General features: G+C 46.0%; 1 protein-coding gene across 9 annotated transcripts in view; it reads left to right on the forward strand.

The window, feature by feature from the left end:
* Positions 1 to 13,425, forward strand: part of GLIS3 (GLIS family zinc finger 3) — a 608,428-nt gene that overhangs the window by 498,346 nt on the left and 96,657 nt on the right. For 8 of the 9 annotated variants that reach the window (XM_049895332.1, XM_049895324.1, XM_049895326.1 and 5 more), the window contains one exon: positions 5,203 to 5,334. The exons of the other annotated variant lie outside the window; for it this stretch is intronic. In XM_049895332.1, coding sequence (XP_049751289.1) covers positions 5,203 to 5,334 — 132 coding nt within the window. The remainder of the gene's footprint in view (positions 1 to 5,202; positions 5,335 to 13,425) is intronic. 9 annotated transcript variants of the gene reach the window in all.

Consider the following 13,425-nt stretch of genomic DNA (forward strand, 5'->3'; position numbering starts at 1 on the left):
TAACATAAAGATGAAAACAACCTAGATGCCTATCAGCAGATGAATGGATAAACAAACTATGGTACATACACACAACAGAGTACTACACAAAAATAAAGAACAATGATGAATCTGTGAAGCATCTCATAACATGGATGAATCTGGAGGACATTATGCTGAGTGAAATAAGTCAGTCACAAAGGGACAAATATTGTATGAGACCACTACTACAAAAACTCACGAAAAGCTTTACACACAAAAAGAAACAATCTTTGATGGTTAAGAGGGAGGGGAGGGGTGGGAATGGAAAAACACTAAATAGACAATAGATAAGTGATAACTCTGGTGAAGGGTAAGACAGTACACAATACTGGGGAAGCCAGCACAACTTGATGAAGGCAAGGTCGTGGAAGCTCCATAGACACATCCAAACTCCCTGAGGGACCGAATTACTGGGCTGAGGGCTGGGGGACCATGGTCTCGGGGAACATCTAGCTCAATTGGCATAACATAGTTTATAAAGAAAATGTTCTACATCCTACTTTGGTGAGTAGTGTCTGGGGTCTGGAAAGCTTATGAGCGGTCATTAAGATACTTCACTGGCCTCACCCTGTCTGAAGCAAGGTAGAGTGAAGAAAACCAAAGACACAAGGGAAAGATTAGTCCAAAGGACTAATGGACCACAACTACCACAGCCTCCACCAGACAGTCCAGCACATCTAGATGGTGCCAGGCTGCCACCACCGACTGCTCTGACAGGGATCGCAATAGAGGGTCTGGACAGAGCTGGAGGAAAATGTAGAATAAAATTCTCACCCACAAAAAAAAAAAAGCCAGACTTACTGGCCTGACAGATACTGGAGAAACCCAGAGGGTATGGCCCCTGGACACCCTTTTAGCTGAGTAATGAAGTAACTTCTGAGGTTGACCCTTCAGCCAGAGATTAGACAGGCCCATAAAACAAAACGAGACTAAAGGGGCACACCAGCCCAGGGCAAGGACTAGAAGCAGGAGGGAACAGGAAAGCTGGTAATGGGGAACCTAAGGTCGAGAAGGGAGAATGTTGATATGTCATGGGGTTGGCAACCAGTGTCACAAAACAATGTGTATTGTTTAATGAGAAGCTAGTTTGCTCTGTAAACCTTCTTCTAAAGCACAATTAAAAAATATAGATAAAACAAATGTAAAATTTTAAAAATAAAGTGAAATGTAGTCTTCCCAAAACAATAAAATCATGCTCAGTAGGCAAAAATAATAAGTTACAGCAGCTTCCTCGGTGACTTAGTTTTTCTACCTGAGTTTCCAGGCTGCTCTCTCCTCACTGTCAGGAACCCCCCTGGACTTTGCTCCTAGGACTCCTGTTCCCTCTCAGGCATCTTGGCTGCTCGTATCTGGCTCGGCTCCGACTATCCATAGGCTCTGGATTTCACAGTGGGATTTTACCCTAAGGAATCAGGGCTTGTTATATTTACTGCGGCCTCTTCCCTGAGGGTTTAGCTCAGCTGCTACCCAAAAGGTCAATGGTTGAACCCACCAGCCGTTCTGCTGGAGAAAAGACCTGGCAATCTTCTTCCATAAAGATTTTGGTCTTGGAAACCCTATAGGGCAGTTCTACTCTTGTCTTACGGGATCACTAAGAGTCAGAATTGCTGTGACAACAGTGGGTTAATGGGAGGAGGTGAGGGTTTCCTTTGAGTTGAAATCAAGGCAAATAAGAACACCAGGGACAGGAGGTATGGCTGCAGGAAGTGAACTATTCATCTCTAAACAAAGGAGACAGAAGCTCCTCAGTGTGCACAGGAATCTGCTCCTCAGGCTGGTTTCCAAACACCAAACCAATTGCTGTGGGGTTGACTGGACTCACGAGGGCTTTGTGTGCGTCAGGATAGAATCGTGCGCCACGGGGTTTTCGATGACTGATTTACTGAAAGTAGATCACTAAGGTGTCTCTGGATGGGCTTGAACCTTCAACCTTTATGGTTAGCAGCCAAGTGTGTTAACCGTGTTCCCCACCCAGAGAATCCACTGATGGGTACTAGGATTTCTGGTGGGTACTAGGGCTTGAGTATTCAAAGATAGTGCAGTTTTTTGGTTGGTTTGTTGGGTTTTTGAAAGCAGCATGCTATGGTTATGGGAGAAAGAATGTGGACTTGGGAATCGACTAGATATGAGCTCCAGTCCTGGCTCCTCCAATTACTGCATGTTTGGTTTGGGGAAGTTATTTTTCCTCTTTCATCCCAGTTTTCTCTTTTAAAAGTCAGAATACTGACACCATAGGGCTCTTGAGAGAATTAAATGAGAGCATGTAACTATTTAGTACACTCTTTAGAAACCCTGGTGGCATAGTGGTCAAGAGCTACGGCTGCTAACCAAAAGGTTGGCAGTTCCAATCCACCAGGTGCTCCTTGGAAACCCTGCAGGGCAGTTTTACTCTGTCCTATAGGGTCACTATGAGTTGGAAATGACTCGACGGCAATGGGTTTGGTTTTTATTTTTTTGGTTTTTGGCAACCAGTGGGATGCTCACCACATGTTCTTTCTCTTTTTTCTTCACCTGTTCTTAAAAGCTTAGAGAATTACCCACAAACCAAATCAGTGTCTTGACAAAGAATAGAACCCTTTCTATCCACTCCTTTTAATATTGAGTACCACTACTTGGAGTTCAGAAATAGATGTCCTGAGATAGTGTGTTCCTTCCAAGGCATGAGAGGAATTCAAGTCAAGATGATAACTCAGAGCCCCAGTATTCCAAGACTCAACCCACATCTCTGCATTAGACTTTATTCTGTTGTCATGAAGAGTAGACATATACTCTGGTCATACAGAGTGCTAACATGCCTGGTTGACAAATGAACTTACTGATCAGTGGACTTGTGAGGGCGAGGTAAGTGGGAGAGAAGGAGAAATTGGATTGCCGGCTTTGGCCAACCTAGCTTTACACAGTCATTGTTTTGTCATTGACGAGAGGTAGCCTTGGACCCCCCTGACATCATTTTGCAAATAGACTGTCCCAGGCCATACTGTTTACCTCAAAGCATACTCCAGGGTGTCTGGAAAACTAGTCTTGACTGTTTGCTTACCTCGAATTTAGTTCACGTATTTCACAAACAGTTCCTTAGTCTTTTGATGATGGTTCTTCAGAGTTATCATATGACAGATAATTTATTACACCCGGGGTCAGCAAATGTGCCCACGTGCCGGATCTGGCCTGCCTCCTGTTAGTAGAGCCCACGAGCTAAGAACAGTTTTGAGTTTTAAACACAAAATGTAAAAATGAATTTAGATGAAACCAGTTACTCAAAGAATTAAGGACATTGCCTGCTGTCTGCAAAGCCTGAAATATTTAACTTCTGACCCTTTACAGAAAAGGTTTGCGGACCCCTGCTTTATGCTTACGCTTGAGACATTCCTCGATGACTGAGAGAAATCCAAGAAAACCAGAAAGGGAATCAATTAGAGGGGAGAATGCATTATAAGGTATATTAGGATTATGTATTTAATCAAATTTTGTTTTAGGAGTCTTTCAATACAAATGGGTTTTACTAATCTCCATATTTTTAGATTTAGCAAGTACTTGGTGGCACACTGGTTAAGAGCTTGGCCACTAACCAAAAGGTCGGCAGTTCAAATCCACCATCCACTCCTTGGAAACCCTGTGGGGCAGTTTCTACTCTACTCTGTAGGGTTGCTATGAGTCAGAATTGACTAGCCGGCAAAGGGTTTGGGTTTTTTTTTTTTTTTTTTTAAGTAGTAGTCTTCAGGAGTCCTTGGGTGGCCAAGAGGTTAAGCACGCCACTACTTAACCAAAAAGTTCGTGGTTAAAAACCACCCAGAGGCACTCAGAAGAAAGGCCTGGCACTCTGCTCCCAAATTACAGCCATTGAAAACCCTATGAAGCGGTTTTACCCTGCAACACGTGAGGTTTCCATGAGTCTGAATCAGTTCAATGGCAACTGGTTTGTTTGTTTTTAATAGTCTTCTAGGCCACAGGTTTTCAAAGACTTTTATAATATCCAATATTTAAAACAGATGGGAGCAGAGCAGCTACTGTTAAAGGGAGCAGATCCCGGGCCACTTGTACTGCCCATTCCCCAGGACTCATCGTCCTTGGGACATTCTAAGGAACCTCCAATGCAGTGGCTCGCAAATGGAAGAATTATAGGTTAAAGTCGTCAAATGCACCCAGACACCTGGAGAGGCCTGGGGGAGGGGTAAATCCAGACAAGTGGGACTTCCACTTAGGAAGAAGCCGGGAGAAAACAGAGGGGTAGGTTCTAGTTTATGATGAGCTGAAGGTTGGCAGAGAGATCAGAGGGGGACCTCACGGCTTTATTCTGCCAATGTCTGTTTTTTTTTTTTTTTTTTTTCTAAAAAAGGGATGAATCTCTCCCAAACCCTTGAAAATCAAGGATTACATTGTCTAAACTCTAGACCTCTTGTAGACGTACAAATTAATGCCCAGAAGAAAGCAAAAAATGGAAACATCGACCTTAGGGACTCAACTGGTCACATCCTGAGAGAACCAACAGGAAAGATGCTTCTTTCCTCAAAATACCCCTTCTGCCAGCAGCAAGGATGCTGGAAATCCCACAGGTAGAGAAATGCTTTTAAATACAAATCTTTTGAATACGGTTGTATGTGGGCAGAAATTCTTGATAGCATGTAAATGACTTGTCAGCGTTCCTCTTAAGAGTAAACTGCATTAGAAGGTAACGCTAAGCACCTGAAGACGACACAGGACTAGCACCCACTGAGTGGGCAAAGTGTCACAAAAGGGAAAGAGGGTTCTCTAGAGTCACAACAAAACCAACTTCATCATCTATGCAGTGTTGCCCAGGGCTAGTGGTACTTGCCGAGATCCTGGGGGACGCGAATGGTTAACACACTCGGCTGCTTACCAAAAGGCTTGTGGTTCGAGTCTCCCCAGAGGCACCTGGTAAGAAAAGCCTAGTAATCTACTTCTGAAAAATCGGCCACTGGAAGCCCAGTGGAGCACAGTTCTACTCTGACACACCTGGGGTCGCCATGGGTTGGAATCAACTTGATGGCAACTGGCAACAGGGTTAATTACAGGAGGCAGTGGTGGTTCGGCGGTAGAATTGTTGCCTTCCGTGCAGGAGACCTGGGTTCCATTCCCAACCAATGCACCTCGTGTGCAACCACCTGTCAGTAGATGCTTGTATGTTGTTAAATGATACTGAACAGGTTTCATGTGTGCTTCTAGATTCAGATGGACTAAGAAGAAAGGGCTGGCCATCTACCCGAAAAATCAACCAGGGAAAACCCTACGAATCACAGTGGTCCAGTCCACAGATGATCACGGAGATGGCACAGGACCAGGCAGTGTTTTGTTCAGGTGTGCATGGGGTCCCCATGAGTCGGGCCAACTCAACGACAGCTAACAACAGCAGTGGTAATTGCAGACATTGGTTCTTCACTATACCACATTTTCCCAAAAGGGCTGCGGTAAATCCATCTTCAAGAGCTAGGAAAGAGAGAGTTTTTCTGAGAGAGTCTGGAGTCAGTAGACCTGCCCTAAACTTGGCTAGAGGAATGTTGCATTAAAAATGGTGTTGATGGCCTATGCTAGAAGTCTATTTCCAAAAAGCCTTCCCTGTGAAATACTTTCAAGTCATGTTAATATGGAGTGGATGGGATTGTCCTGGCAGTCTTGGAAAGGAAAGAAACATCTTTTGGGGCCGACATGGTGTGGGTAGGAGATAGCTAAGGGCTGAACAATGAGGAGTTAGGGAAAAACGAAAAACCCATTGCCATTGAGTTGATCCTGACTCATAGAGATCCCATGTGTTAAGCAACCCAATATTGTTTTACTAAGACTTTGGTTTCTGTGGCAAAATTGGACTTCATCTCCAAAGTAAGAGATGGCCAGCATTCTGTAAGCGCTCCCAGTGGCAGCTGGCCACTCCTACTCTTTCTTTTTTTCTTCCCGCTTTCCCAAACCCCCAGAATAGAGGCTAACACAGCACATAAACCAGGAGACAAATGTAGGGTTTCCCACTGGGTAGGCTGAGTCTTCTGCTTGCTCACATTCTTTTACTGACTTTCTGTGTAACTAGCTCTCTGTGGGTGAGTAAGTAGGTAGGTTGGGGGGCAGAAAGAAGAAAGATAAGGTGGGAGTGTTGAGGTTAGAGGTGTCATGTATTGTCTGGAAAAACCCAAGAGGGCTGCATGAAATATTGGCCCCAGAGAATCTGAAGGAGCCGCCAGGATAACGACATTCTCCTTGGAACAAAATGGCTTTGTTCTGAAATGCAGGTGTTTCAGGAGCTTTGCCTCTCATGAAGTTAATTACACCTGGTATTTCAGAATGTTTGATGGTAACCTTTGGCACTTGTGTGGGTGACGTCAGCCATGATTGTCTTCCAGTTGTGTTGCAGTGTATTCCAGAAAGAGGAATATATGTGCGCTGAGAACTGGGAAAAAAAAAAAAAAAAGAAGGAAAAAGACAAGACAGGCATGTAAGTGAATACCCTCTTCCAAACACGAATAACTTCTCTGCTGGCCATAAATCCAGCTGTGCGGTGTGGAGATGTAATTGGGCAGCCTCCACCGAAGTTTGGAGCTCCTCGGGGAATATCTATTTGTGAGAGATCTGAATATTCATGTAACTGTCCAGACAGCGGTACATTTTCATTTTTCCTTGTTTATTTCTGTCCCCCAGGGAACGGCAACACTCTCAGCTCAAAGTTAATACAGGCATGTTCATCGGAGCAGCCCCTTCTCTTACCTTAATCGAACGTCTGGCTAACACATTTGTTTGCCGGGTACCAGGTGGCTCTCCCGTCAGGTGACAGCGCTGTTTTCTTTGTTTTTGCGCACAGGAGGTGGTTAGCATCGTTTGCCATCAGTTAGCTGGGGGGAGCATGTCAAGCATGAACGGCCATGTCATTTCAGCCTGACAGCCTCCCGATCCAGCGGAGAAGGGATTGTCCCATTATCCTCTTACCGGAGCTGTTGGGGAATGATACCATACATTGCCAAGCAGAGAGGGGAAAAGACAGGCAGAAAGAACAGATTCTTAGGGTTCAGCAAGAACAAAATAACTCATGCTGCAATGAGAAGGGAAAGGTTAGAGAGGTGACCGTGGAAAGCCTTAAGAAGCGACTTTGTCCTAACTCAGGTGGAATGTGGGTTGATGCCCTTCCTGCTGAAGGGAGACGACATGCCCAGACACAAGGAGGAAAGAGAAAGGGAAACAAGCCTCCCCGACTCATAAACACCAGGGCAAAGATGAGCAGGAACATCTCTGCTGTTCTCCAGTTAACCTCAGTCTCAAACGCAGCCTTCCAAGGGGCCCTGGCCAGGTATTTTCCTTGTGTGAAAACTCTCTCCGGTGTGTGAGCTTCGATTGGGAGAGTGTGTGAACTGTAACTGTGCGCAAGGATAAACCAGTTGCTGTCAGTTGGCTCTGATTCATGGGACCCTGTGTGGGTCAGGCTAGAACTGTGCTTCGTATGGTTTTCAGTGGCTGAGTTTTTGGAAGTAGATCACCAGGCCCTTCTTTCGAGGCACCTCCGGGTGGACTCCAACCTCCAGCCTTTCGTTAACTGTTTGCACCCACCCAGGGAATCTGCATTGGATCATAAAAAACCGCAAACCAAACCCGTTCCTGTCAAGTCGATTCTGACTCATAGCGGCTCTATGGGACAGAGTAGGACTGCCCTGTAGGGGTTTCCAAGGAGCAGCTGGTGGATTTGAACTGCTGACCTTCTGGTTAGCAGCCGAACTCTTAAACACTGAGCCACCAGGGAATCAAATTGCTTCAAGATGAAATACAGAGAACTTCAGGAGGTGCTGGGGCCTAAAATGTCATTATTGGGGATCAAAACTCCAGTCACCCCAATAATGATCCTTTTTCTCAGAAGGACTGAGCAGAGGTATTATTTGAGTTCTGAACATTAGCCAAGGCTGCCTCTTTATGTGCTCAGGGAAGGAAAGAAAAGGAAGTGCTGAAAATGTAAAAATACTTCAAGATAAACTAAGCTTCAGGAGGGACCATTGTGTTGACATTTTAGTAATGGCCCAATTTTGCTCCTTAACGAAGTGCAGTCATGCATGAAAATGACTTGTTATCTTTTAAACTGAAGCGTATTATGGGTTGTAACTCAGAGGTGTGCGTTACGCGTGCAAAATAAAGTACAACGTTAACCCTCTGAGGAGTCTTTCCCAGGCCCTGAACACTTTACAGCAGCTTGTGTAAAAAATTGAGCAAAAAAATTAACTGATTAGAGAGTATGTTATATAAACGGCCTGCATTTTGAAAATGACTCTAGTTTTCCCTCATTGGAGAATTCCCATTTTGAAGAGCATAAGCCAGTCTTCCCCTAATCCTTTGTTGTTGTTCTCAAGTTGATTACAACTTATGGCGACCCTATATGTGCCAAGTAGATTGCCAGCCCTTTCTTCTGTGGCACCTCTGGGTGCTTTTGAACCACCAATCTTTCAGCTAGTAGTTGAGTGGTAACCTTTTGCACCACTAATCCTATAAATAATAGTAAGAATGACAGTGATATAAATAACATAACAATAAAAATAGCAACAGTTTATTAAATACTTTCTCTAGTGCAAGCTCTGCGCTAAGCATTTTCTACACATTGTTTAATACTCCTCACAACTCTATGAGTTGCTCTGCTTATTTAAGGTGATGAAGTTTAGGCTAAATGACCTGCCTAAGGTACACTGCTCTTGGTGTTGTCGTCAGTTGCTGTCATGTTGGCCCCAACTCATGGCGACCCCATGTACAACAGATGCCCAGTTCTGTGCCATCTTCAAGATCACTGGTATGCTTTAGTTCATTGTGACCACTGTGCATTTTGAGTGCCTTCCAACCTAGGGAGCCCATCTTCGAGCACTATATTGGCAGTATTCTGTTGTGGTCCGTAAGGTTTTCATAAGACAAAGTTTAGGAAGTAGATTCCCAAGCCCTTCTTCCTAGTCTTAGTCTGGAAGCTTTTCTGAAACGTGTCCACCAGAGGGACCCTGCTGATATTTGAAATACCAGTGGCCTAGCTTCCAGCATTACAGCATGACAAACTGACAGATGGGGGTCGCTGGTAAAGCTAAAATTCCAACCCAGGCCCTTGTGAATCACGGTGCCTACACTTCGTTCTCTTAACCACTCTGTCACTGCTTCTCTCTGATACCCAGTTTCAGGTGAGGTCAAAGGAGCCCAAACTTCTCTAGTAGTTCAGCTGTTCCGAACCCTTCCTGGGTCCAGATTTCTGCTGGAGGAGAAAGAGAGTGAGCCAAGATTAAGCTCAGCCTTCTCATGGGCCCTCTAATTCTTTTCATTAACTCCATGAAAGCAGACTTTCCCTGGTTTCATTGATTAGCTTACGCCTCTGTGCCTTGACCCTGGAAATACTGCCGAAGAGATGAAGGGTAAACCCATTCCTCTTCCCAGGTACCACACGTTGTTGTTGTGTGCCTTCGAGTCAATTTCGACTCATAGCGACCCTAAAGGACAGAATTGCCGCATAGAGTTTCCAAGGCTGTAATCTTTATGGGAGCAGATTGTCAGGTCTTTTCTCCCACAGAGCTGCTGGGTGGGTTCAAACCACCAACCCTTTGGTTAGCAGCCCAGCACTTAACCACTGCACCAGCAGGGCTCCTTATATACTGGCTACCAAGCCATGAATGTCGTTTGTCAGGGCACCAGCATGATTCCTGCACTCTTATAAGTTAGTTGTCAGTCCATAGATAAGACTGCGTACTTCTTTCCTGTGAGAGCAAGCACACTACAAGAAGCAACATCGAGGCTTTCCAGGCAATTATAAAAGACTTCAAAGGCAGATTTGCAAGAACCACTCAGCAGCTGCAGAGCCACACAGTGAATGTCTTCTTTGTGCGAATTGACGGAGGTGGCCACCTTTCAGTCCAGGATATCGAGTTTGCTTGTGGTAAAGGCTGCATGTGGGGCAGTGGTCGTCGTTCAGTGGTAAAACTCCTGCCTCCCATGTGGGAGACTCAGGTTCAGTTCCTGGCCAGTGAACCTCACGCACAGCCACCACCCCTCTGTCATCAGTGGAGGCTTGTGTGTTGCTTTAACACTGAACAGGTTTCAGCGGAGCCTCCAGATGAAGGGCTAGGAAGAAAGGCCTGTCAACCACTTCCAAAAATCAGCCATTGAAAACCCCACGGAGCACGACAGTCTGATCTGCAGCTGACCGTGGGGATGGCGCAGGACTAGGCAGCATTCGTCCCATTGTTCGTGGCATCACCGTGAGTCGGGGGCTGACTGGACAGTAACAACAGCAACAAAGGGCACTTGCGTCGGATGGCTCACCAGTAAGCCCTCCCTGCCTGCCGCCTTTCCCACCGTTGTATCAGCTGCTTCTGACAAACCTCTGAAATCCTTATTTGGGAAAAAACCCATTTCCTACCAGCTGTTTGTTTTCCAAACCAAATCATTCAGCTAATTTCTTGCCTGAATTAATTTCCAGAGCTGAAAACGTTCTCTCGTCGATGCTAAGGTAGTTTTGGTACTTTCAGGATGGGCAGACATGGAAATGGGAACGTGCTTTTACACGCTAACTAGCATTTGGATGGCAGAAGCGACCCATTTGCGTTGTGTGTGGGCGGGGCAGGGGCTGCATATTGACGCCACGCTGCAAATGTGTGTGCAACGGCTCTGACACGCATCAGTTTTAAAAGGCTGCAGCCTGTCGGAATCAGATTGCCAGGCCTTTCTTTCGAGTCACCTCTGGGCAGGTTCGAACCACCCACCTTTCGGTTAGTAGCTGAGCGCTTAACTATTTGTGCCACCCAGGGACTCTGTGGCACATAATAAGTGCTTAGTAAATGTAAACTATTGATTCTAAGCACCTTCTGTCACGTTGTTGTACCGCGGTGGCTTACATGTTACTGTAATGCTGGGAGCTACGTCCCTGGTATTACAGATACCAGCAGGGTTGCTCATGGTAGAGAGGTTTCAGCAGAACTTCCAGACTACTACAGACTAGGAAGAAAGGCCTGGTGATGTACATCTGAAAATTAGTCAGTAAAAACCTTATGGATCAAAACAGAACATTGCCCAACTTGCTTGCTTTGGACACACTTCGTGTTTGGTACAAGAGCGGGCCAGCAGCGGCAAGGGAGACCCTCGGTGAAAAGAACTGGCACAGCAAGTGCACCGATGGACTTGAATATGATGGTGATCATGAGAATGATGCAGGATCAGGCAATGTTTTGTCCTTTTGTACATAGGGTCACAGTGAGTCTGAGCCAGCCCAACAGCAGCTCTCTGTCTGTCTGTGGGTTTTAAGATACGGAGCAGCAAGAAAACGAAACGCGGCTGAGATACAGTCCAGCAGCCACTACTCAGAGTACTTGCCCTAGATCAGTGTGCTGAGTGTCCCCAGGGAGTGTGTCGGACGCTGAGAAGCTCAGCTTCCCCACTTCTCCAGCACCTACCGAATCAGAACCTGCGTTTTACCCTGGTGCTTGGTTTGCCCCGTACAGCTAGAGGGGCAGGATCTTAGCTGACCATTCAGGCGCAAACAGGAGTGTGCTGTGCACCTGGCTGTTTTTAGTATATTCAGCCTGGTGACGGAGGCCTTTACTGCCTTCCGATGTGATGAACAAGGAGTCCTGGTGGGGCAACGGTTAACCACTTGGCTGTTAACCTAAAGGCTATTGGTGGTTAACCTAAAGGCTGTTAACCAGCGGCTCTGTGGGAGAAAGACCTGGTGATTTGCTCCCGTAAAGATTACAGCCTAGAAAACCCTGCGGGGCAGTTCTACGCGGTCACACGGGGTTGCCACGAGTTAGAGTCAACTTGATGGCATCCAGCAACAACAACGTGATGAACACACAGACTCGAAGACAGCACCTAAGTTCACCTGCCCTGGCTCAGGAAGCTACTAAACCCTCCTCATCTCCCTCCATTCACACAACTGTGCCACTGCTCAAGTGTCGCCCTGGGTGCCCTGTCCATACCCATTAGAAATACAGAGGAATTGTTTTCATTTGAAGAGAGAAAGAGTTGCCTGTTAGCCCAAATTTAGGTGAGCTGGTTTTGGTTAAAGACCAGAAACCCTGGTGGCGTAGTGGTTAAGTGATACGGCTGCGAACCAAAGGGTTAGCAGCTCGAATCCACCAGGCATTCCTTGGAAACTCTATGGGGCAGTTCTACTCTGTCCTGTAGGGCCTCTACGAGTCGGAATCGACTCGACGGCACTGGGTTTGGTTTGGTTTGGTTAAAGACCTGCATACCCATGGCCTGATAGCCAGAGAGCTGGCATCTGAGAATCACTTATATCAACAGATACTGCTTGGACAAAATCATTGTGCCCCACTGAGCCCTCATCCCCAACTTTACAGAAGACAGTGGGGTGGGGGCTGCAGTGAGCCAAGAGCCAGAGAGAGAGCAAGCCCGACACAGCAGGCAGGCCAGCTGCAGTCCCCTGCTGAAGGCAGGCTGGCGAATTCATCTCAAGAACCAGCTTTTAGTTCCTCGTGGAGTCCACCATCTCTTAATCATAAAGCAGTGAGAATTTCCAATGCGTTCCTCCACCGTGCCTAATCAGTTGTTCCAGCTGCCAGTCAGGGCCACATCTGGAGGGTCATGTAAAAGCCCTCTTGCAGCCTTGAAAGCAGCAGTAACCTCCGAGGTGACCCTGGACAATGCATGCCGTCCCCCCGCCCCACCCCCACCGTGGCGTCCTGTGTGTGTGATTGATTTTATCACCAGTGCTGTTCCCCTTGTCCTGGATTCTGGCGGGAACGGTCCCCTTTCTTATGCTTTGATCCATGTACTGCATTTCTGCCCCATTGGTTGAGTAAGAAAATTAGTTTGAGTGTGTATAGAAGGAAATTTTTTCCTTTTATGAATGAACTTACAATTTCTCCCTAACATGGAGATTTTTCCCCCCTGAGGTTAGAAATCACTTGGCAAAGCCGAAGCATTTGTCTGGAAGCATATGTTGTGGCGGGCCATTGAATCAACTCAGACTCGTGGCAGCCCCATGTGTGTCAGAGTAGAACTGTGCTCCATAGAGTTGTCTTTTCTTTAAATAATGTTTTACTGTGTTTTTGGTGAAAATTTACACAGCTAATTAGATTCCTATTTAACAATTTCTATGCATATTGTTCAGTGACATTGGTTACATTTTTCACAATGTGTCAACATTCTCATTATTTCCTTTCTGGTTGTTCCATTTCCACTAATCTAGCTTCCCTAACCCCCAGCCCCAATACCTTCTCACCTTGGCTTTAGGGTCAATGTTGACAGCTTGGTCTCGTAAAGTTGATTTTTTTCTTTTTTAGGAGTGCGGTACTCATAGGTGGTATTATTTGTTTTATGACCTACTCTGTTATTTAACTAAAAGATGACCCCCAGGAGTGGTTTCAGTTCCAGGTATAAAGAGTGCCTCAAGGAGACAGCTTCGGGGGTTCCTCTGGTCCCTACTGGTCCAATAAGTCTGTT

This window comes from Elephas maximus, chromosome 9 (genome assembly GCF_024166365.1).
Source record: "Elephas maximus indicus isolate mEleMax1 chromosome 9, mEleMax1 primary haplotype, whole genome shotgun sequence".
Classification (NCBI taxonomy): domain Eukaryota; kingdom Metazoa; phylum Chordata; class Mammalia; order Proboscidea; family Elephantidae; genus Elephas; species Elephas maximus.